The sequence below is a fragment of the Myotis davidii genome, unplaced genomic scaffold (genome assembly GCF_000327345.1).
Source record: "Myotis davidii unplaced genomic scaffold, ASM32734v1 scaffold379, whole genome shotgun sequence".
Lineage (NCBI taxonomy): Eukaryota > Metazoa > Chordata > Mammalia > Chiroptera > Vespertilionidae > Myotis > Myotis davidii.
This window is the reverse complement of record NW_006290553.1, coordinates 1908528-1932274: the sequence shown is the minus strand read 5'-3', so window position 1 is coordinate 1932274 and position 23747 is coordinate 1908528. Positions and strand designations below refer to the sequence as shown.

General features: G+C 40.0%; 1 protein-coding gene across 1 annotated transcript in view; it reads right to left on the bottom strand.

Moving 5' to 3' along the window:
• The window catches only part of PHLDB2 (pleckstrin homology like domain family B member 2), a 114211-nt gene that overhangs the window by 60791 nt on the left and 29673 nt on the right, over positions 1-23747 (bottom strand). Inside the window, exons 3-5 of the mRNA XM_006763605.2 lie at positions 16004-16387; positions 9634-9777; positions 8247-8384 (exon numbers count right to left, since the gene is read on the bottom strand). Of these exons, the coding sequence (XP_006763668.1) occupies positions 8247-8384; positions 9634-9777; positions 16004-16387 (666 nt within the window). The remainder of the gene's footprint in view (positions 1-8246; positions 8385-9633; positions 9778-16003; positions 16388-23747) is intronic.

Below are 23747 nucleotides of genomic sequence, written 5' to 3'. Positions count from 1 at the left end.
AGTATAACTTTTTAAAAGATTCATAAAATTGATTTTCAGGAAATACATGAATTAAGATATTTTTAATATTTTAACAAATTTAACTTTGTTGACAAAATAAATTTCAAGGAATTGGGACACACCAGGAAAACCCAGGTGTACAGGGGCCATTTACAAAACCAAGAACAGACCAACATTCCCTAGAGACACGGCTGCTTCCATCAGCACTGTTCTCGCATTGACTTGTCCTCGTCACCAATTCATTGCCAGATGGTGCCTGTTTTGTGTATTTAAGACTGATGTTCCCGAGGTGTATATCCAGCCAGAAGTAAATTATTCACAGGCAAATAAAAGTAGAAATCAGTACATAAACCAGGCTTATAGTTGTTTCCATAGCGAGTTGTTCATTCACTCACTCAATAAATACTTATAAGGGGCTAGAGGTAGAGAAGAGAGGGAACTTGATCACTTCTCATGAAGTGCAGGCTATTCAGCTCTGTGGTTCTTAGCCCAGACTGCGTATTAGAATACCTTCTGTGAGCTTTTCAATATGTTATTTCCAGGCCTCCACTTAGTCAGAAAGGCTAAGTAATGAGCCTCTAAAAAATTTCGTCAGCCCAGCAGGAGTGGCTCAATTGGTTGAGTACCGTCCTGTGTGCTGAAAGGTTGCCGGTTCAATTCCCAGTCAGGGCATCTACCTAAACTGTGGATTCGACCCCCGGTGAGGCACGTAAGGAAGGCAACAGATCAATGTTCCTCTCTCACATCAATGTTTCTCTCTCCCTTCCTCTCTCTAAGCTTGTCCTCGGATGAGAATAAAAACAAACAAAACAACAACAAAAATCTCTCCAACTTTTCTAATATGTAGCCAGGATGACAATCACTGATTTAGCCACCCAGGATGATGTGAAAGGCAAAAGCAATTAACTATATTTTGATTTTCCTAATAAAGACACCAGATTCTACCACAGGGTACACCAGAAATTGTTCTTAAATATTTGGTCTTAGCACCTTTGCTTCAAAATATAAAAGGCTTCTCTTACAAGTAACATCCCAGTTGTTTTTGTCCCAAATTTTTTTACATTCATATTAAATGCCTCAAGTAAACTAAACAAAAAATTGGACTGTGAGAGATTTCAATATCCAATATGGATTCAGAGAGAAATGATGCATTTCAAATTCAGGTGCAAAATGATTCTCTTCTAATAGACAAATGGTCAGGAGTGGTTATAAAGTTACCCTAAATAATTGGAATTTGCACAAAAGAATTGCCAATAATCTTGAATGAATGTAATAGTCCAAGGATTGTCATAGGACCACTTATGTTGCTAGATCTGTGGTTAGAAGACAGTAACATAAGTTTTCTCTCTTTTCAGTTGTATTCTTGAACTGAGAGTTAACCTGTTGGTTCTACCTGAATTCCAATACCACACAGAAATTCTTGAATACCAATGAAAAAAATCATTTTAGCATATCTGAGTGTGCAATACTTGTTAAGCAGATGGGTCAAGATTATTCTGAAAAGATTTTTACTTTTTTAAAAATATATTTTATTGATTTTTTACAGAGAGGAAGGGAGAGGGTTAGAGAGTTAGAAACATCGATCAGCTACCTCCTGCACACTCCCTACTGGGTATGTGCCTGCAACCAAGGTACATGCCCTTGACCAGGATCGAACCCGGGACCCTTGAGACCGCAGGCCGACGCTCTATCCACTGAGCCAAACCGGTTAGGGCAGATTCTTACTTTTTTAGCTTGTATGGCTGCTAGTTAAAACAGAGGACACTCAGTTAAATTTTAACTTCAGGTAAACAATAAATTAACTTTTAATGTATGTCCCAAATAATGCATGAGACATAATTATACCAAAAATGTCTTTTATTTTTTCACACTGTCGTGCTGTGGACTCATAGGGAATGGGCTCCCGCAGCTCAGGCTCCTTTTCATTGGTTCTCACACAGTGTGCCTCTCTGGGTGGAACAGGCTGGCGCTTCAGCTGAACCGAGGTTTCTTTCTCTGTGGCTCCCTCCCTCTTCTGATCACTTTCCTTCCCACGTTTCAGGGAGCTATCTCAGCTCTTAGAGTGTTTAATATGCTCAGTACATACATTCATCCTGTTGGCCAGATCTTACCCTTAACTTGTTTGTTCACAACAATGTCCACCACATGTTGGATGACACGCAGACTCTTCCAGTTTTGCTACGGGAACATTTGTGAACACTGTACTTCCCTTGACGCCTACATCATCTTTTTTGTAGATTTGCATGTATGTGGCCAAAAGAACAATTCCACGTTTTCTAAAAGGCCCAGAAAACACATAGTGGGTGCCTCTCTTCTTTCCCTTTGTGTTAGTCATTTTGTCGAATTACTGAAAGATGGTTATTCCGGCCCAAAGGAAAAAGTTATTTTCTGCGTATTGGAAATGCAAATGTAACTGAGCATATATATATTTGGAGGGGGCCAAATCCAACAACCTCATTAGTTTGATAAGGTTTTCTTGAAAATTAAGATCCATCTTTGTAACTTCCAAACTGTTTAGCACAGAATCCAGCACACACTAGGTAACAGGAACATGAAACATTGGGTCAGATTTTGAATGGGTACAATGATGGGTTAAAATTCATAGTCCCTAAGCCATCATTTTTAAGAGTGGTCCATCCAAAATCCTCTCTGTACACCCTAGAATCCCATCCCTTTCCTTAACATTTTCTAAACACTGGGGGTTTGTCTACCAGGCAGGCATCCTCCTTGGTTCATGGATTAGGCAACTGTTTTAAGCCCAAAACCACTTATCCGAAAGTCTTAAGGCCACAAGTGTTCCAGATTTCAGAATATTCTTAATTTTAGAGGGGTTACACAGTTCATATAGCATATATTATATGGCATTTCCAGTGAGGTTGGGAAGATACCTTTACTCAAACATATTACCATTACTACAGCTACTTAAGAATATTCACATCAAGTGAATATTAGTCAAAGTCAGGTTTTGTGACCAACTAAATTTTGGTGCCAACCTTAATAAGGATTCCCCCCCACCCCCATAAAACTTTTCAGATTTTTGAATTGCAGAGGAATTTTATAAACCTATGTCAACAAATGGAGATGATTGAGAACCCATTCTCTGTCTGCCTCTGAGGCATTTTCCTATATTTCATTTTAGGATTTTTTCCTTTGACTTTGACATTTTAATTACAAAATTAATGGGTATTTAGTGTAAAAAACTTGGAAAACTAAAACACTGGGAATTTATGTAATCAAACAACCACCAGAAAAAAATACCCTAATCTGGAATCCTGTTGATTTAATCCGCAAATCCTTGATATATTTCCACATCCTCTAACCAGGGAGCTAACTTTGAAATGTAAGAAAAAAGCACGGGAAGCGCTGGGTACCTCTGAACATGGACTGCGATTTGGCCAATGCTCTGCACTCAAGAGGCATTAACACTTTGCTAAGGAATTCGGGGCCTGGCTCATGGTCTTCCCCTGGCTCTGCAGGAAGGATGGGGAGGAAGTAACAGGTACTTTGGCAAGATAATAATGGGCAGTAAAATTTAACCATTTGAAATACAGTGATATGTGCTTATTGTAGAAAAATCAGTCCGTTAATTTGAGATTTCACTCAGGAGCATGTTGTATGGCATAGAGTGATTTAAGCTTCAGTTCACAACTTTAAGATTATTTGGCTATAAAATGTGCAGGTCTGTATGGCTACAGAATATCATAATCTACCTGAGTGAGGATCATTAAGAAAACACAGAAGAAAAATCTTCTTAAACAAAGATATATGCCCATACCTTCTCAGCAGCTGCCCAAATGGGACTTTGCCTTGACTGAAGGCAGTAGAAGGAAGGGAAGCCGGCTCCGCACAAGGCTTTTGCCCAAACTGAGCTCCCACAGTCCGGTGGCCTCCCCACTCTCGGTCACCAACCCCAGTAAAGTAAAGCAGTTTACTAGAGCAGAGATGAACAATCCTCTCTCCTTTCTCCCATCCCCCCAAAACATGATGGCCTCTTTGCTTACTGCTTCGTCAACTAAACATCCCCTCTGAGTTGATGTGTGAGTCGGATACTTATATCTGCTCAGGATTTATCTGACTCATAGAGACTCCGTCTGTGATGGGACCGCTGTCTGAACATGGCAGGCAGGTGGCATTAGCTCAGAGTGACATGGAAACAAGCTTACTGATGCTCTTGACAGTGGTGCCCAGAAGGGCAGTGGAAGGTTGGCCCAGAGAGCTGCTGAGCAGATGTTCAATACGTATATAACTGAATACATCGTCTACATTTTATGTTACATTTATGTTTATTAATAAATAATAATAATCTATGTTAATTTATACTAAATATATCAAATTAAATGACAGTTCCCAAATCAGTTAAAAGAAATAATACTAAAGACTGGTCTTGAGAGCCAAGGAGACAGGGTCAGTAATTTCACAGCGGGATTTGAACTCTGAGGTGTTGCTAAACCTTCTGCCTAGAGCCAGGCCTACAGGATGTGCTATCAACATCTGAATCGGAGCTTGCCCAACAGGGATATGTTTTCAGGTTTTGGTTTACTCATTCCACAGTTTATATCTGATAGCAGCAACAGGTGTATGGAAAAGGAAATGAGAATTCAAAAGAGCAAAGGCCACTTCCTCCTTCTGTCTTACGCTCCGGTTTGACTGGCAGTGTGATTACAAGCCCATTGGCATGTGCAGTTGGGCCGCCTGTCCCAGCTGTCCTGACACTTGGCTGCTTTGCTCTTGGGCAGGTGTTTGGCTCAGTGCCTCTGGAAAGGCCCAACCTAGACTCGTCCTTAGCAGGAGATCTATGAACAATCTCAAAGAATACTGGGTGGTATGCTGGCACTCACTACAAGCTCAGCGAACAGTCTAAAACACTGCCTTCCTCTATTTCACAGGCCAGAGAGGAAAATAAATATCTAGCAAGCCCAGAACAAATGTAAATGATCATGTGTTATTCATAAAAGGACTAAAACAACAACAGGGAGAACATAATCTGAACTGGAGAGGTCTTTAAGGGCTTTTTGGAAATACTAACACTGAACCTAAGCCCTGAAAGATGTAAACAACGGACATGGAATATGAGGAAGGGAATCCATGCAGGGCAAACTGATCCACAAGGGACCTTTTGTGGGGGTGGGTAGGGGAATAGATCTTTAAACAAATAGAAAGAAGACCACCGTGAGAGTGGTGTGAAGAAGGGGAGGGTGGTGACAGAAACGCACATGACAAGTAAGGAATTCAGATTTATATAAAATGCAGCGGAACACAAACCTGAGCGATATGAGCTAATTTATATATATTTTTAAGAGTCACTCGGGATGCTGTGGAAAGAATGGGCTAAAGGAAAGCAAATGGAAATGGGACCAAGGAAGATATTTTGAAGACTCAGAAGAAAACACTGTTAGTTGAGATGCAGAGAAGTTGAAGTAATTGAGAGATGTGTTCATAATCAACGATGTGGGAGTGATGGAGAAGAAGTGTCAGATCTACTCCCAGGTTTCTCTATAAAGATCGGGGTGGACAGAGATGCCACCAGAGGAAGAATAGGATTGGAAAGGGAGAGGATGTGGAAGGCAAGGGGAAGGATAAGATCAAGAATTCAGTTACAGGGTGTCCAGTTGACAATATCTGAGTGTAGATGTCAGGTGGGCCACAGGATATGAGTCAGAAGTTCAGAAAAGGATGGTAGACTAAAGACAAACATGAGACAGCAACCAGCACATACAGGTTTTTGGAAGCCATGGCTATAAAATAATGTGAGGATACAAAAAAAAGGGTTCAGATCAGAGACAAATACTCTTAACACCTGGTTAGATAGAGACAGAGGAGCAAGCAAAGGAAACTGAGATGGAAAAGTCAGAAAGATGAGTAAGAGATAAAAATGAAAGCCAGAAGAACATGGTATGGGAAGCAAAGAGGTGGGAGAGAAGGGAAGTGCCAAGAAAAAGTTGTCCCCTGTCTTGAATGCTCCTCAGGAGTCTAACCACAAGAGGACTGAAAAGCACCCATGAGCTGGGCAGCACCTACGTCTTCAGTAGTTTTAACAGGAGCAAATCTGATGGAGTAGTGGGAGCCTCAGCCAACTGGAATGAGGAATGGGTAAGCAGGAAGAGGCCACACAGAGTGCTAGAACAACGAAAAAAGTTTGCCTATGATAAAGAGAAGTGAAATGAGGTATTAGCTAGTAGAATGTTTAGTTTTAAGTAATAACTTTTTAAAATACTGATGTCGGCATGCTGACAGTAAAGGCCCAGTAAAGAGAAAGAAGACGGTGAAGAGGGATATAGGACTGAAGATGTTGAGGTGAATGGCATGAGGCCCATAGCATATACGAAGGCTCTGGTCTTTGAAGGGAAGAAAGAATCTTCCTTAGCTGGGAATAGATGGGATGCTTCTCATTTCTCAGTGCAGTGGGTAATTAGAGCATCTCAAAGCCAGAGGGAGAAAAGGGGACCAAAGGTTTGAACAAAGCAAAGGTACAAAATCGCCATACTATAATGGTGGAATAAGTTTGTTTGAGAAACACAGTAATGCCACCAAGCCAGACAGGGTCTCCATTTGAGTTTGGTTGTCAAGAATATGTAGTAGCATCATCTAGCCCAGTCGGTTTTCACTTCCCTCAACCTCCTCTGGAACCCCTCACCCAAAGCTAGTTTCTGCCATTTTTCACACCATGTGATGACAGATAATAATCCCACCTTCTAAGACCAACTAATCCCTTAACAGCTGCATGAGCTGATCCTATACTTCAGGCTCCCACTTGTATGCATAGCCTCTATAAGCCACCAAAACAATAATAGGAAGGATGGAGGGCACCCCCTTGCTTGCTCCTGCTCATGTTCCTGGAGTTCCACACTGCCTTAGGTTTGCAGAACATAACACAACTTTCAGTGGAAGTGAGATTCAGCACTGACTCAGCTTACTTCACTTTTGTGTAGAATCTGTTGTTAATGACAGAGACAAATAGAATTTGTAGGCCATGCCATGCATGGGCTATACAAAGATAAGTAACTACAGGAATGGGAAGGCAGAAAGGTTCACTAGGAACTTGATACCTATTCCTATGCCCCATATGTTTTCCGAAATGACATAAATGATAAAATAGTAGTAAGTCCCAAAACGCAGACATCTGATGCCTCCAAGGAAAGTTTCTTGCTATCTCAGTGCAGGATCTTTGAAAAGCATTATCTTCTCATACTGCACAACTAGACAATAAACCCTCTGACTTGGTTTTGAGCTTTGAAAGAAAAATATACCTATTACCCAAATGGGTTCTTTATTATTTCAAAGTCTGGGGCTAGACGACACACACATAAAATTTAATACGAAAAAGCTGTGCAGTTTAATCTTGACAAGCAGGAAACCAAGATATTGATGTGTAGCTTTTAATCTGACTTCAATTTCTGACAGTATCTTTTTGAGCTTATTTTCTGGCACCAAGATCAAATGCTCTTATTTATAGGTCTCGAACAAAGAAGAACCTATAAAAAGGAAGCCACATTCAGCAGAAAATCCTTTCCACATATTACCAGTAGAACTTACTCAAACTGAACATTTTTTCTTTTTCTCAACTTAGTGGAGAACATGGAGATCAAGAAAGAATATGTTAAAGCTCGTTCTGCTTTTTCTTTCTCAAACTAGAATTTTAATTTTCAGTTTAGGCTTAGGTCAGCTGTCACTAACTCAGAATGTGAGAGGAGAGTAAATAAACTATTTCCCAGAGAAAAATAAACAGACAAACAGAAAACACAACTACCACCTGGGATTCTAAAAACTACAACTTTTCATACTTTCCCTAGTAAATGTAAACAAACGTTTAGGTCGTGGCCTCAAAAGTATAAGCAAGACCTTTTCTAGGATAAGTGTCAACTGTGTTTCACAGACAGGATTCCCTGGGTAGTGTGTGAGGATCTTCTGAAAACTGCAATGTGTCTTTCAAGAAGCAGTGCACTTGCATTGAAGAGCATGGCAAGGCAAGACAGGGGAGATGAATGGCTCCCATTCATCTTTTCGATAAACAGAAAAATGAAAAGAAATGAGGCAATCATATTTGAATATGCTTAAGCCATTTCTATAGGGCACCAGTGGTAAAGAAGGTCAGTATGCTAAAATAATTCTCTAAAAAACACAGTAGAATCAGAAGAGGAGAAAGACTGGTGGAAAACCATGGTAATTCATACAACATTTAGATTCAACCAAATGGGACCACCATTTTTTCCCATGAAAATTGCATTCAAATTAGCATTTTCTTTTACCTTGGTCTTTTCACCAACAATGTTCTTTTCCAGTTCTGCTATCTTCCGGTTTATGTGATCCAAAATCTCCTTTTCTTTCATCAGTTCAGCTGTTTCAGATTTCTGCTCCCCTTCCAAAAGAGCACATTCCATATCCAACTGCGGACACAAAACAAAGCCCAGAGGTGTTTCACCTTTAGGGGAACTCTCAGCTGCCCACTTTAGGGGTTCATCTTTAACAGCTACAAATTCCAAGAAGTAACTACTGTATCAGCCAGATTGTGGGGCCCAGAGACTATTTCAGAGAGCCCATGAGAGGCTTAGGAGTCCTATAGAAATATATTCTATCTTCCTAGAATATAAGAAAACTAGTTTTTTAATTTTTCTATGATGACCCTTTTTCTGCTTATTTCTCTGAATATTTTGCCTATCTGCTTAGTTTCAGGCTCCACCATGAACCATCTAGGGAGCGATCATGCCTTTCTTTGTTTGTCCCTAGAGCATGGGAAGCAAAAATTGCACTCAGCCAGCATGCATACACTGCATTCCTTAGCAATGCCAGCAGGAGGGGCTTCCAGGGTTTGTGTGCAAGCTGACAGGTGAACAGTACCCTTCCACTATGGGGCTGTCTGCATCATCTGTGAGTGCAAACATGCAGATCCTGCCTAGGCAGAACTATTTGCTCTTTCTCACTCCATGGAGGTAATATAAAAATGTTCCATCTCTTCAGTTATACTTATAATTCTATAACCAGAATTACAGTCTGTCTGTGTCTCTCTCCTTCTTGGTTTGCAAACCTCTAGGAAGCTAAGTCCATGTTCAGTTCATATGTAAATCCCTGCTAGAGTATCAACATGATATCCATCTCACAGTAAGCATGCACCAAAAATATTTATTGGGTTTGAACTTGAACACCTAAATTCATGGTACTTTGGGTCACAGTCTTGTAGCAAGTTAGAAAGCATATACAGTAAGCTTAACAACATTGAAAGGTTCTTGTAGTTGTGGTGAAACGATGTATAATGAAACCGAATTTTACTATAGGCCAGTTGATATAAACAAAAGTTAAGTTCCTACAGTGTCTCATTAACGTTAGAACGTAACAAAGTTGAACAAAATAAGTTATTAGAGAGCCTGCTGTACTAATTAAGATAAATTCAGTTATACATAAAGTAAATGAAAAATGGCTGAATATGTTTACCTCTGTTTATTAAAAAAAGGAGGAAAAGAGAAATGTAAAACAAAAAAGGCATTTTTATCCTGCATCTGTACCCACTGAACAAATGTTTGCTCATGTTGACTTCTCTGTATTCCAATGCCTGTGTCCTAATGGGCAACAATATTTTAAAGCTAAAAACAAAAGAAAGAAAAGCAGGGAGAGAGTAAAAAATTAACTCATGGCTTATACCTCTCTGGAAGATTCATCCATCTGGTCATTTATGTCTTTGATTTTTTGTTCAAGTTCCTCGAGGTTGTTCAGAATTGTTATCCGGGCCTCCTCCATTGCAGCCAGCTCCTGAATCCTTTGTTCCTCACTCATGCCCTCTGGGGTCTGCAATCAATCGACACAGAAAAGAGATGTTCACACTTGAATTCCAGAATTTCCCAGTTCATGAACCAGCCCCAGGTCTAATGTTTCCGCCTCCAGTCCTATCTGGATTCTAACTTCAGCCTTTTGATAGGTTAGTAGGAACTCTGCATTTCCCCACAGAATCTCAGCAGTTGGGCTCTTAGACTAACTCACAGAATTTATAAATTCATATATTTCTAAAATGAAATAGCTAAGGTTATACAGATGAGGCAACTGTGGTCCACAGAGATTGTAGTTACTTCTTTACAAGGCAGAAACCTAGAAACTAGGCAAGACTTTGACCTCTTCCTCAGGGATCTCTTGGGCATGCTGCTGCCTTTCATTACAAACTCCATATCTCTCCCATCTCCAAGTGAAAACATCTACAACTGTCTCTGGAATCTCTACCATACTATTGGGTCCTACTGCTAGAGTCATCTGCAAGTGAGCTTTCATGCTTATTTCTTTCTTTCCAACACAAGGTGGAAAAAAGCAAGGGCACATCACATGTGGCTCAATCTCACTAAATGTCCCACAAAGTTAATTATCAGAGCAAAACAGGCTTAATTATTTCTATGATCCCCTCCCCCAGTGATTTAAAATGAGACACCTAATATTAAGTTAATTCACATTTTGCTTTTTGTGTTAGCACACTACTTACATCTTATAGGATCTTCTTTCTATATAATGTTTAAGACACTATTTGGAAAATAGCCTTTAGTGAAATGAAACAAGGCCCTGGCCATCATTCATAAAATTATGTCATAAAAAATGAGTTCCTAAGCAAGAAACGAGAAAGTCAAGAAATTAAGTGAGAGAAGGCATGCTTACTACCCCTGAACAATTATGCCAAACTAGAGGCCCAGTCCATGACATTCGTGCATGGGTATGGTCCCTAAACCTGGCCGGTGATCAGGGCCAATCGAGGGCCTTCCTTTTGGCTGCCAGCCGGGGCCTCCCTTCCCTGGCTGCCAGCTGGGGCCTTCTTTCATTCCGTGCCTCCCCCTAGTGGTCAGTGAATGTTATAGTGAGCAATGAAACTCCTCCTCTCTGGTTGAACTCCTGAGGGGACACTTTGCATATTTGGCTTTTATATATATACATGCTCAGGGAAAAGGGAATGTTGATCATACACACAGCCAAAATATCACTGGTTGTTATTTTAAGAAAAAAAATATAGTGAATTGCAAATAGCAAATTTCAAAAATTCAGGTTAATTATCTTGTGTATCACTAAGTAGAGACCAGTCTTACTGTATGTCAAGGAATGCTGGTATATTTAAGTTTCATTACTCTTTAAAAAAGGTATAATTTTTTCATCAGTAAGTCAATTCTTCTATAATTTCACAATTAGAAATTAAAAGCAGGTCAGATAAGTAAATTATTTACGATTACTCACTAATCATTAAAAGAAATATTCAAATGAAAAACTATTAAAATTTATTGTATCTCATTAAGTTCATTTAATTTATTTAAAAATCCTGAAAATAACTTTAAGAAGATAGGCATCATATTGTGTTCTTTTATTAATATTCTTTACTCTGTACCCCACTTGCTGCTTGCACCTTAAGGGGACTAAATGATTGAGAAGTGACAAGTATCTCAGGTTGACTAGAACAAGGATGCAGCCCTTCCAAGCTGTGACATTTAGCTTTCTAATTGCCACCTGAAATCTGTATCTTATTGACTAATAAAACAGCTGTGACCTTTTTACCACAGACAATGAATCACATTGTCCTAGTACTTAGGTGCTTGTGGTAGGGCCTGAGGAATTTCTGTAACAGTGCATGGCATTCCAAAATCACTGACATGTAATCCTAGCAGGAAAGCCTCAAGAAGGCCGGCATCCTGTTGGGTCAACATTTCATATCAGATTTCAACTTCCAACATGGTTTAAAAATATCTCTCCCACTGGTGGAAGCAAAGCATTAAGAGAAAACAAAAATCGAACAATCTTCAAAACCATAAAGACAGGTAATAGTGGCAATTATAAGAATCTGTATAACTCAAAGTTTCACAATAGGTATATTTAATAATAACTGTATATTTAATATTTAATAATAACGGTATATTTAATAATAATATGTAGCAATACATACCATCTAGAAAATTACTGTGTGTTTATTTATAAAAAGCAAAATCTTTAAAAGGAATTCTAAAACTCTGGTTTGTGATAGAATGGGGTGTGGATGTAGACCTCATATCAAAATAAAGAAAACCAATAGAGAGCCATGGGTGTGGTGGCCACTAAATATCTTTAGCTTTATAGGGAAAGCGAAAGCTTTAATTTTAATCTCTTTGGGATATTTTTATTGTAATGGATAGGATTCCACTCGGAGTGACATTATTTAATAAGCCCATTACAACATGTATGTGCATCCCCAAGTATGCCATCTCTACAGTAATAGATAGACACAGAGAAAGGGGAGAGAGGATAGGAACTTTGCATCTGCCTTTTTTTGTAGATCTCTTCTTAGAAACATCTTGCAACCAGACAAGGATGCAAGTGTGAGGGTTTTCCACTGTAGACAAAGTGATTACTCAAAAGGAGAAGAGGGAAAAGTACTCATCACAAAGAAGAAAACATTTTTTGGTAACTATATGAGGTGATAAATGTTAACAAAATTAATTGTGGGAATTGTTTGGCAATATATGTTAGTCAAGCCATTATACTGTATACCTTAAACTTATATGCTGTGGTATGTCAATTATATCTCAATAAAATGGCAAGAAAAAGGAGAAGAGTAAGGTACTCTTTTTTTTTTTTTTTAAGGTACTCTTAACTTTCACATGGCAAGAAAAAGGAGAAGAGTAAGGTACTCTTAACTTTCATCTCAGGTGGTGGCAGACAGGTTGACAAAAGCTCATTAAAATTAGCTTATTTCCAAAGTTATCTGTACCTTTAAGTGTTTGGTAAAGCAAGTTCCAGAATGGTTATCTCCAGGTGCCTAAATATCATTAAAATCTTTGTTTTATTAAATCGGCTTAGAGTTTTTTTCACATTCCTCTCTACACTAATCCTTAGATTGATTAATAACAAACACTACTTTTAAAATAATTCAGTGAGCAGATTACTCCAAGAGGAAGCGCACCAAAAGCAAATGGCCAGAACTTTTTAGTGAGATTCTATCTCCTGTCTTGAGGTAACATGTCTGTCTTCAAAAAGTAATAAATGAAAAATGCATTCTCGGGAACCCGTCGCCCTGTCACTGGCACTGTCCAAGCTGCTGTGTGCAAACCACAGGAGCCCCTGACGTTTCCTGTCTCCCAGGAGGCACAGTCGGATGCTGCTCCAAGCCCCAGAGGCCTCCTAGTCCACAAAGCACATTTGAGCAATGGAAAACATCTGTCCTGCTCTGCTCGCTTACATGCCAACAGCTTTCTTGTCACAGTCCTCTTCAGGAGGAAACCTGTCTCCAAAAGGATGATCCTTAAGGAGAGCTCACAGCTTAGCATCAAAACAAAATCTAGCAGATCTCCATAAGAGAAGACATGTGAAAGTACTTAGGATAAAAAGGTAGCAAAGTATTTCTGAGAAAACACAATGTGACAACAGGTCAAACTATTCAATGATGGATCATTCACTGTGCCTGAAAGACAACTCTTGAGTTTCCTTCCAGATCCTAGTTTTTTTTAACAGTTGCATCTTTCTGGCAATACAGACAGATGTCCTATTTGAAGTTCCTCTCCACGGAGAATTAGAAAAGTAGATGTGGTCATTAGAAGGAAGAAGGGATTGGACAGTCTAGAGCAGTGATGGCGAACCTATGACACGCGTGTCAGAGGTGACACGAGAACTCATTTCTTTGGTTGATTTTTCTTTGTTAAATGGCATTTAAATATATAAAATAAATATCAAAATATAAATCTTTGTTTTACTATGGTTGCAAATATCAAAAAATTTCTATATGTGACACGGCACCAGAGTTAAGTTAGGGTTTTTCAAAATGCTGACATGCCAAGGTTCACCATCACTGGTCTAGAGTCTTGATGGTCATGATGTATGCAATGGGAGAACTCAAGGTAAGTGACTTCTGACCAGGAGCATTCATCTTTTTTAACAAGAAAAATCTTGTTGCAGCCAAACAAACAAAAATAAAAACAAATGCATAAACTCTCCTGAATAGTACTCAATGTGATAAATTACCTCCAGAATTTAGTACCATGATGACATATTTCTTGTAAAGAATCAGTAAGTGTCCTTCTCTTATAACAACAACAACAAAAATAACTAACGTATCTTTTTTATATTTGACTAGAGGCCTGGTGCATGAAATTTGTGCACTCGAGGAAGTGGGGGTCCCTCAAGCTGGCCTGTGCCCTCTCACAGTCCAGGAGCCCTCAGGGGTTTGTCCAACTGGGCCTAAGCCGTCAGTTGGACATCTTTAGCACTGCCACGGATGCGGGAGAGGCTCCTGCCACCACTGCGCTTGCCAGCATGAGCCCGGCTTCTGGGCTTCTGGCTGAGCAGCACTCCCTTTGTGGGAGCACACTGACCACCAGAAGTGTCCTGCATTGAGCGTCTGCCCCCTGGTGGTCAGTGTGCATCAAAACAACCAGTCATTCTGCCATTCAGTCTATTAGCATATTAGCCTTTTAGTATATAGATTCTTTGGCCATGACTGCCAAGAATCTGAGTCTAACTTAGTGATCAGAGCTAATTAAATAAATAAGTTAACTAGTCCTATTTATTCTTAAATAAGTAAATTCTTTTGATTATGGTACTTGCTTTCCCAGACTCTTTTTCCTGTTTTTTACTATCTTGGTGTTCTAATTTTATTATAATAAAATACTTATCTTCTAATATATTTTATTATAAAGTGCTCTCTTAAATCCTTTCTAGAGAACAGGTAGGAGAATTTTTTTAAATTTTATAGAAAAAAATTCTTAACCTGTGTGAAAAAATAGCACCAAAAATTTTTCCTTGAACTCCATTTTAAAAATCCTCAAATTTGAAAGACATTTTAAAATCAGCAAACGACCAGAAAACTTAATAATAACTATGATGAAATATAAATCTTAAACTTTTATATGTCCAAAAACTTTCACAAAAAAGCCAAAAGTCAAAGTTACCATTCATGATAAAAGACTAATTTCATTACCAAAATAGTTATTACTCGGTAAAAACAAGGCATTTTCCAAAAATTGGGTGAAGATCATAAATAAATGTATTTAAATACAAATTAGCAACGAAAACAGTAAAAATATGCCCACTTTCATGCATATTAAAGACAAGCTAATTACACCTATTAGCTTAGCAAATTAAGAAATTCTGATAATAAACAGCCTTACGAAGTGTATGGAGAACCAGCTGTTCTCATAAAATAAACTGTGGAAAGTGTAACTCCTTTGAGAGTACAATTTGGAAATATTGATTAAAATAAAAAATATACAAGCTCGTTTACCTAGTGTTCCACTTTTAGTAAGCGATCTCAGAGATAATATTTGCACAATATATATATCCTAGAAAATTTGCTGCATGTAGATTTTACTAGTCAAAAATTGGAAACAACTTAAATAGTATCCCCAAACATAGAACACTAGTCAGCCATTGAAATGAATGAGGTAAAGCTGTGTATACTAATATGCAAAGATGCTCAAGACATGTAGGGAGGGGAAAAATGCAGAACACTATGTATATGTCTATGCCTGTAATATATGGCCGTGGATGCACAGAAATATTAGGAAAGCATGTAAAACACTTTGTGTTTATCTCTCAGGTGTACAACTCAGAAGGGACAAAATGGAGAGAGACCTTTCCGCTTTTCTGAGCTGCTATATTTTTTACAGTGCAAGTTTACTGCTTTATAATAAACACTAATTTGCTACACCTTGCTAATACCTCTTAAACTGAAGCTTCACTAAACACATTTAGCAAACAAGCATGATAGAGCCTCTAGTCTCTACGCCAGTGATGGCGAACCTGTGACATGCGTGTCAGAGGTGACACGCGAACTCATTTTTTTGGTTGATTTTTCTTTGTTAAATGGCATTTAAATATATAAAATAAATATCAAAAATATGTCTTTGTTTTACTATGGTTGCAAATATCAAAAAATTTCTATATGTGACACGGCACCAGAGTTAAGTTAGGGTTTTTCAAAATGCTGACACGCCGAGCTCAAAAGGTTCGCCATCACTGCTCTACGCCAATGCAGATGCCCAGTCCTGGGCCCTCAATCCCAGTCTCTGTGCTCTGTCTCCTTTACCTTTGGCAGGATACTTAGGTAAGAGGACTCGTTGGAAGCTTTCAGAAAGGCAGAGGGGGGCGGTGGGGGAGTCCTGGCGAGGTCCCTGAGCAGTTCCTCGTTCATGGCGCTCCTGGGGGAAAGGAAGCTGGCACTGCTCTGACTCAGGCTCCCGAAGACTGCCACGTCCGCCTCGTGGCCAGCGCCTTTCTGGTGGCACCTGTATCTGACATCGGGGTTCACCAGGGCTTCTTCAAACACAGATTCCTCATCAGAGATCTGCAGTTTCTCAAGCTCCTTATTGATTTTCTGCACATCTGCCACGGTGGTGCCAAGGGACAAGCGACTGTCAGGCTTCGTGTACTCAGCACAGAGGCTGAGGATGGTCTCCAGACGCTGTCTCTCCTAAAACATGAGGGGAAGAGAAGGTCAGTGCGTCTGTGAGAACGGAGACATCTCCAAATAGAAAGAATGAAGAGGCTGGGACCACTGGTGATTTTGTCCCACACATGAGCCCACAGACACTTGGCTGGGGATGATTTCCATCTTCTCTGATGGACACATATAAGGATCTAGATGACACGAAGGTTAACAATGTCTGATATTCCTCCCAACCTATATTCTGGGCTGTCCCCTTTACCTGTACATACCAGTGCTGGTCCTAGCCCATAGAAGCAATCAGTAAGCCTTTTCTTGATTTAACAATTTTCCAAACACTTGAAAGGGTTTTTAAATCTCTGTTTTAAAAAATCTTCACCCCCCTCACTCCCTGTACCTATCTACCTTCAACAATATCTAGCTCTTTCATCACTACAGATTTAGTATTTGTCCGTAAAATAAATTTTCTAACTTCCTATAGAAATATCATTCTACTGTTAGACACACAAAAAGAAAAATGTAAATGTAAGAAATTTTTAATTTAATAGGCATATCTAGGTCATCATTTTATTTCTTGAAATGATTCAAAAATTTCAGCTCCTTTTTATGTTTCATCACCATGTGAAGGTATTTTCCACCAATTTCTCACATGAGTAATTGAAATGATAAAAAGGTGGGAATGTTGCATGAAAATGAAGACTATTTGATGTCATGTCCAGACAGAAAGACAACAATGTAGTCTGATTCTGAGATCATTAAATCTTTGTTCATTTAACTGGAAAATAAGATGATTGTTCATTAGTTTTTTAAAAATTAATATATAGGCCATTGATGTCTATAATGGTACCACTAATTGACACCCCCCTCGTTTCCCATGCAAAACAAGTGGATAGATATGATTCTTGACTTTAAATAAATTTACTAAATATTCACGAACAACAGGATATAATTTACAAAATGCTTATCATAAGCCTAGACAGCACTGTTTGGATTGGGGAATCTCAACATCTTCACCTTAATTTTAATGTCTAAGGGGAAAGAAAAAAAATAAAGTCACAAAAAACATCTGTTGTGATTAAATCTACCACACTGAAGAGAGAATTCAAAGCCTTCTAGAGAAAAGCATTTTCTAAACCGGTCGTCAGTTACAAAATAGAAAACTTTTAAATAGCACTGGGCTGCTATTTTCAATTTCTAATTGCAGCAAATCTATAAGGACAAAATCCCGAAGGCAGTTTGCTTTTTATTAGTCAAAGGAGTGTCAAGTAGAAAAGTCAAGTAGGTACAGAGCAACATAATTCCCTGGTTTCCATCAAATACATTCATTAAATGACAAAATAGAAGTCATTTGAGTTGTATCTGACTTTTATCTGGCTTCTAAACACGCCCCCAACCCCCCAAATGCAATAGCTTGATCAAAAGGACTATTAAACTGGTTGCTATAAGCCCCCACCTCCCTTTCACTGTCTGAACTTCTGGGCTCCAGCTGCAGCTCCGTCCTCATGGCCTCTTCCCACTGCAGGCACTCAGAGCCACACACCCGCATCCCGGGAGCGCTGTGCCCTGTCCATCCCGGAGCCCGGTCCTTATTTATCTCCACAGCTGCCACCAGCTGCCAAGCCCTACCCACCTCAGCTCTATGGGGAGGGTTGGGAGGAGGTGGACTCAGCATTCATTGCCTTATTTTAAACCTCTCCAACCATCCGGAATATGCAAAAAGAACCTGCAAGGGGGGATGTGTGAGGAAGGGGACAGGAATGAGATGTTACATTTTACTCTTCTCAATAGCATCTACCCTAGAGGCTAATCTCCAAAGAAAAGTGTTTTTTCTACCCTTTAGGTAAATTAAGTTGAAGCATCTATGATGTAGAGAGATTATAGAGTGTATATATGAGCCTGGACATTACAGTTGGGATTTTTTGGAAATTGTCAATTTCCATTTATCAGGGCTCTCAGGACATGTGGCCTTCGAAAGCATAAAGGGTACTTCTGCCTGGCCTATAATACAGCAAAGTTCCTCCCACAACTCCCTCCCAAAATAGTTTCTTTTGCTGCCAGTGCTCTTGGTTAATTCCCGAAGGAATAAATGATCCCAGCCCGAAGATGAATGCTATTTCAGAGAGTGAAACGCAGCATTCAACGGCGTGTACACAGGAAGTTTGGTCCACTGGTATGTGCTTCTCTATTCTTATCACCCCACTCACAAGCCAGTCTGTCTAGGCTTGAATCACACACACACACACACACACACACACACACACACACCACCACCGCTGCCCATGAGTCTATAACAAATTCAGGCCACACCGTGGCACATTGGCCCCATAAAAGTGGCACCAAAGAAAAATAAACTGATGATGAAAAGTGCGTCAGAATAAAGTCTGCAAGGCATTTCGGAAAGCTCTACAAGAAGCCTTTTAAGGAAAACCCTGAGCAGAATTTCCCCTCAGACAATAATTCTCCCTTGAGTCCGCTTCACTCTGGAGTTTTGTTCCTTCCCATTCATCACACCAATATTCTCCACTCTGCATGACCTAAAACCAGGGTGACTGCTCCAGACCAGGACACTCAGAATCCAATAGGGCACTATTAATAATTATGCTGGAACATCAAGTGCAAACTGGGATTGGCAAACTCCCTTAAGTTCGATTTCCTTTGGCACTTCACCTGGTGATATGCCAAGTTGGGAGGCTACCCTCTTGGAGATCTTTACGTCCTACCGCCTTTCCAAACCAGCAATTTACTGCACATTCTCCTGAAAAGCCACCAGTACAGAACCCAAAAATCCACATGGTCCATGCTGCTAGGGTTGAGAAAGCAGGTCACTTCAAAACAAATGATTTCAAATACATTTTTATTTTTTCTCCCTCTCCATTTCCCCTTTCCTCCATCCCTGTGTACCACATGTATCAAATCAAAGAAAGCTTTTTTTAAATATATATATTTTTTATTGATTTTTACAGAGAGGAAGGGAGAGGGATAGAGAGTCAGAAACATTGATGAGAGAGAAACATCGATTCAGCTGCCTCCTGCACACTACCTACTGGGTATGTGCCCGCAACCAAGGTACATACCCTTGACCGGAATCGAACCCGGGACCCCTCAGTCCGCAGGCCGACGCTCTATCCACTGAGCCAAACTGGTCAGGGCCAAAGAAAGCTTTGAAGGAGACACAAGATCTTACAAAATATACCTGAAGAAAATGGTGTGCAATACTTTCCCTAGGGTTTAAAAAAAGTAAACAAACAGAGTGTTCCTTCCTTTTCAGGGGGATGTGTTGGGCATTGCCCCACTGCAGTGCCCAGCCCTCAGTCCACAGTTCTCATCCATCTCCTCAAACCATCCAGTCTCCTTGGAATCAACTACAGCTAGTCTAGGCCATAGGACTCTAAATATAATGCAGAAATAAATTAAGCAGAAAACTAAGCATAATTAAAAAAATTTAAAATCCTTCCATTATAATTAAATATATTGAGTCATTACATGAACCATAAGGTCAATCTTTAATGGTGGATATAATTTAGTTGAAAGGAGATTGTTTTTTCCTAAGAGGAACCTTTATAACTGGTTAAGTATGACTTTACTTCTCTCTACTGTTAACCCTAGAGATTCAGTATCTCCCCAATCTTCAATTCAACAGATATTTTAAGTTAGTCAATGCCCAGTAATATGCTGGTGATATCAAGTTGAAAAAAGACAACATTTCTAGCCTAAAAACTTCAATAGAAGGCACAAATGGGTAATCAATTAAAGAACACAGTGATAACAGAGGTTTACAGAAAATTCACAGATAGAGAAGAAAAATTACAGAAAGACAAATTTGAGTTCAGTTCTCAAGAATAAATGAGTCTGTGTGACCTATTGAACAGCAGAGGGGCAGGACATTTCTTTAAAGGAACCATATCATCAAAGGCATAGAGTGGTGGAATATCCCAATATACCAGCAATCAGCAACTACTGTGTAGCTAGGGAGATGGGACTTTTCATAGGAAGAGGGATGAAGTGCATACACAGAAATAGGCCAACTTTCTTCCTCTTTATATCAGGACTCAAGAGATCCCAATAGCCCTAAACAAACTGTTGAAATAAATTCATAGACCCTGGTCTGAAAGTGGACGGGAGAATGAGAAGAGCTGGGCTAACAGCATTATTTCCAGGACTCCACGAGCAAATTCTCATGTCTTCATTAGTGGGGGGACAATCAGGAGGAAAAACAGTAGCAATAAGTCTTTTATGTGAGTCTACTTGTTTTTAGAGATAAATGCTTTGGGATAGTAACTAAGGCTCCTAAGATCAGTTCTCTTTCTGGACACAGTGAAATGGTTCTTCCCTTCCCTACCCCAAATTAGATGTGACTATCAAACTTGCCTGGGCCAATGAAATGTGAGAAGCAATGTGTGTCACCTCTGCCTGAACAGCCAGTGTATGATTCATTGCACACCTTGCTTGCCATGGCGGAGGGACAGAGGGTGCTGGCTCCAGCCGCCTGAACCCTGAGCGAGGAAATGTGGAGCGGAGGCTTCATGCACTCCGTGCTGGACACATGGAGTATCGTCACACAGCAAGGTGGGTGGGGTAATGCTCCCTGACTCCACAGAGAGAGGCGAGTGGAAGCTTCACATTTGAAACCTCCCGACCCTGCCTTAAGCGTTTTTTGTTTTTTCTTTTGGCTGATCTTTATCTGTAGCCTTTCCCTGTAATAAATGATAACTGTGACTAGAACACCTTTCAGTGGGTTCTGTAAGTCTTTCCACCTTATTATTAAACACGAAAAAGGTGTTGGGGAACTCCCTGAACTTGCAATTGGTGTCCAGTGAAGGTGGTCATGTGTAGAGACAGCCCTTTCACTGGTTTGCCCATTTACCCAAACATTGCCTTAGTATTGTGTTGTGTGTGTGTGTGTGTGTGTGTGTGTGTGTGTGTGTGCGCGTGTTTTTAACAGTTTAGAAAAAATGATCTGATTAAGAAATTTTATATATAAGTAAGGAGTTTTTATTGTTTGGTTTTAAAAATTATCCTCATGGAATTCACTTTAATATCTAGCTAAGAATATTTCGTTTTATAGTCTGTCTGGGAAGTCCATGTTCAGACTTGCAGTCAGGAAAATGCTTTATTCTTTGCCCTTAGTTTAAACAGATGTGCACGTGTGCCTCATCGGAAAGGCTGAGCTGAAAAGAGGCCCAACTGATGCATGAGAGAGTAATGGCTTTGTGTGACCGTATCTGTTCTGGAGGGGACTGCAAGTTATTTGGAGAATTACTAATAACATGATAGCTATTGATTGATTGGTAAACATGTGTTATGTGAAGGATATTGCATCATATACCCCTATTCTCTACCCATAGGAATGGATAACTGTATACTGAGGGAGGGGAAGACATATGCAAGCAACTAGGACAACATTTACCACTCAGTGGTTTTCAGTACCTGCTTCTAAAATACACTCAGTGCACTCAAATACAGAAACAGGCCATCCTGTCTGAGCTCCCTGAAGTTCCCTCCTGTCACTATCTCTATGTATCTGGTCCTCCTTCCTCCATTGCACACAGTGGCTAAGAGCATGAACTCTGGAGCCAGACTTCTTGGGTTTGCCTCCTGGTTCTGTTGCTACTTGTGTGGCTCTGGGAAAGCCATTCAGCTTCTCACAGACTTCATTCTTCATGTAAGAAACAGAGGATTACTGGGGTATCTACCTTATAGGATGGTCGAAAGTATTAAAATGCATAATATAATATATGGCTGGCACTTAGAATGCTGCCTGGGACAGAGTGAACACACGCTGTTATCTAAGGAGAGTCCCCAGGCTGAGCCCCCTGCCCGCACCATTGCACCATATGCCCTCTCGCTGTCCTTGTGGGATATCCCAGTGATCCCTTCTCCAACACTCACTTCTTCTCTGTGACTGCATCCCCTCTGTCTGAAAAATAAAGAATAATTTTTATCATATTACTCAGTATATCTACTCCTCTACTTCCATTCAGACCCCTCCACCTCTACAACTCCAATCACAAAGAAGTTGCTAGTGCTTAAACTTCATTGCCCCTCATTCCCAGCCCTTTGCAATCTAGAACAAGGTAATCTGCCTATAAGAGAAGGGGCACCTCCCACTTCTCCAGGAAAATCAGGAGTAAAGTGACCAGAAATAGGAGAAGTGCCTTGAAATAAAGGCATCAGGAATTTTTATGAAGGAAGCCACTCTCTGTGATCTTATATTTTAATGATTGTGGGGTAAACTGCCCTCTCTCCCCGACAGAACCACTGGACACTCAGGGCAGAATCTACGTGTCTAAGATTGATTACATGGAAAGAACATGGATTTGGATTTCTGGCACTTACCAGACCTCTAACCCAGAAAGTTATGATCAAGTTCAACCTCTCTGTTACCTGGTCTATAAAACAGAGATAAGTGCCTACCCTAGAGTTCTTGGGAGAATTCAATGTAGAATGTTTTATATACTTTATACTAAATAGTCTAAAGCCTGTGCCTGTCACATACCAGGTGCTCAGTGTTTGTTAACGACAATTAGAGATGGTTTCCATAAAAACTTGAAGTGAAACAGATCATTGTCTTTGGGTCCTGGGGAACCATCTCTAATATTGTTTAACAAGCAAACCTTAAGACCAAACCCAATTTTGTTCTGGCAAAGGAAATGCAGGGAAAATGTTTCTCTGAAAAAAATGCACAAATTTACAGGATCCCTCTGCCATTCTGGAAGGAGAAAAACAAATCCTTCGTGGCCCCAATCCCTTCTGCATGGTGGGCAGGCACCTGCGCCTCTGCAATAAAGCTCTGCCCGGTCACCACAGCAGCCCAGGGACGAAGGAATCTTTCCAGCCCTCACTGCCATTTGGCCCCTCAATTCCCGCCATTACAGGGCAGCATCAGGATGGGTAATGTAAGTTAACAATTTTATAAACAGAAAACACAATAATTAAGACAAGAGTAAACTCTGTAAACCTACTTTTGGGCCACCCTGTATATTCCCTACAGCACATTAAGTCCAGCAGAGTAGCTTCTAGACATAACTACCCTCCAAAAATCCATTCTCCTATCCAGTGCACACACTTCAGCCTTGACATAAAACCTAGGTTTCTACTTCACACTGCCTGTGGCTCCACCTTAAACACCAGAAACCATCAGGGTCCCTGCCCTTTGGGTGCAGCACTCAAATACCTGAGGACCTCATCATATCCTGCCTCTGCTCATACTCAGATACGCGGTTCTTTCAGCCTCACTTCATAAATCAATTCCTCACGCTCCTGACCATTTTCTAAAAAATTATTATTACTCACCAGTGTCAACATCTTCCTTAAATCCTTACCTTCTACTATTTCTAGCTGTGTCTCTATTTTAGAAATACCCTGCACTTTAATATATATATATATG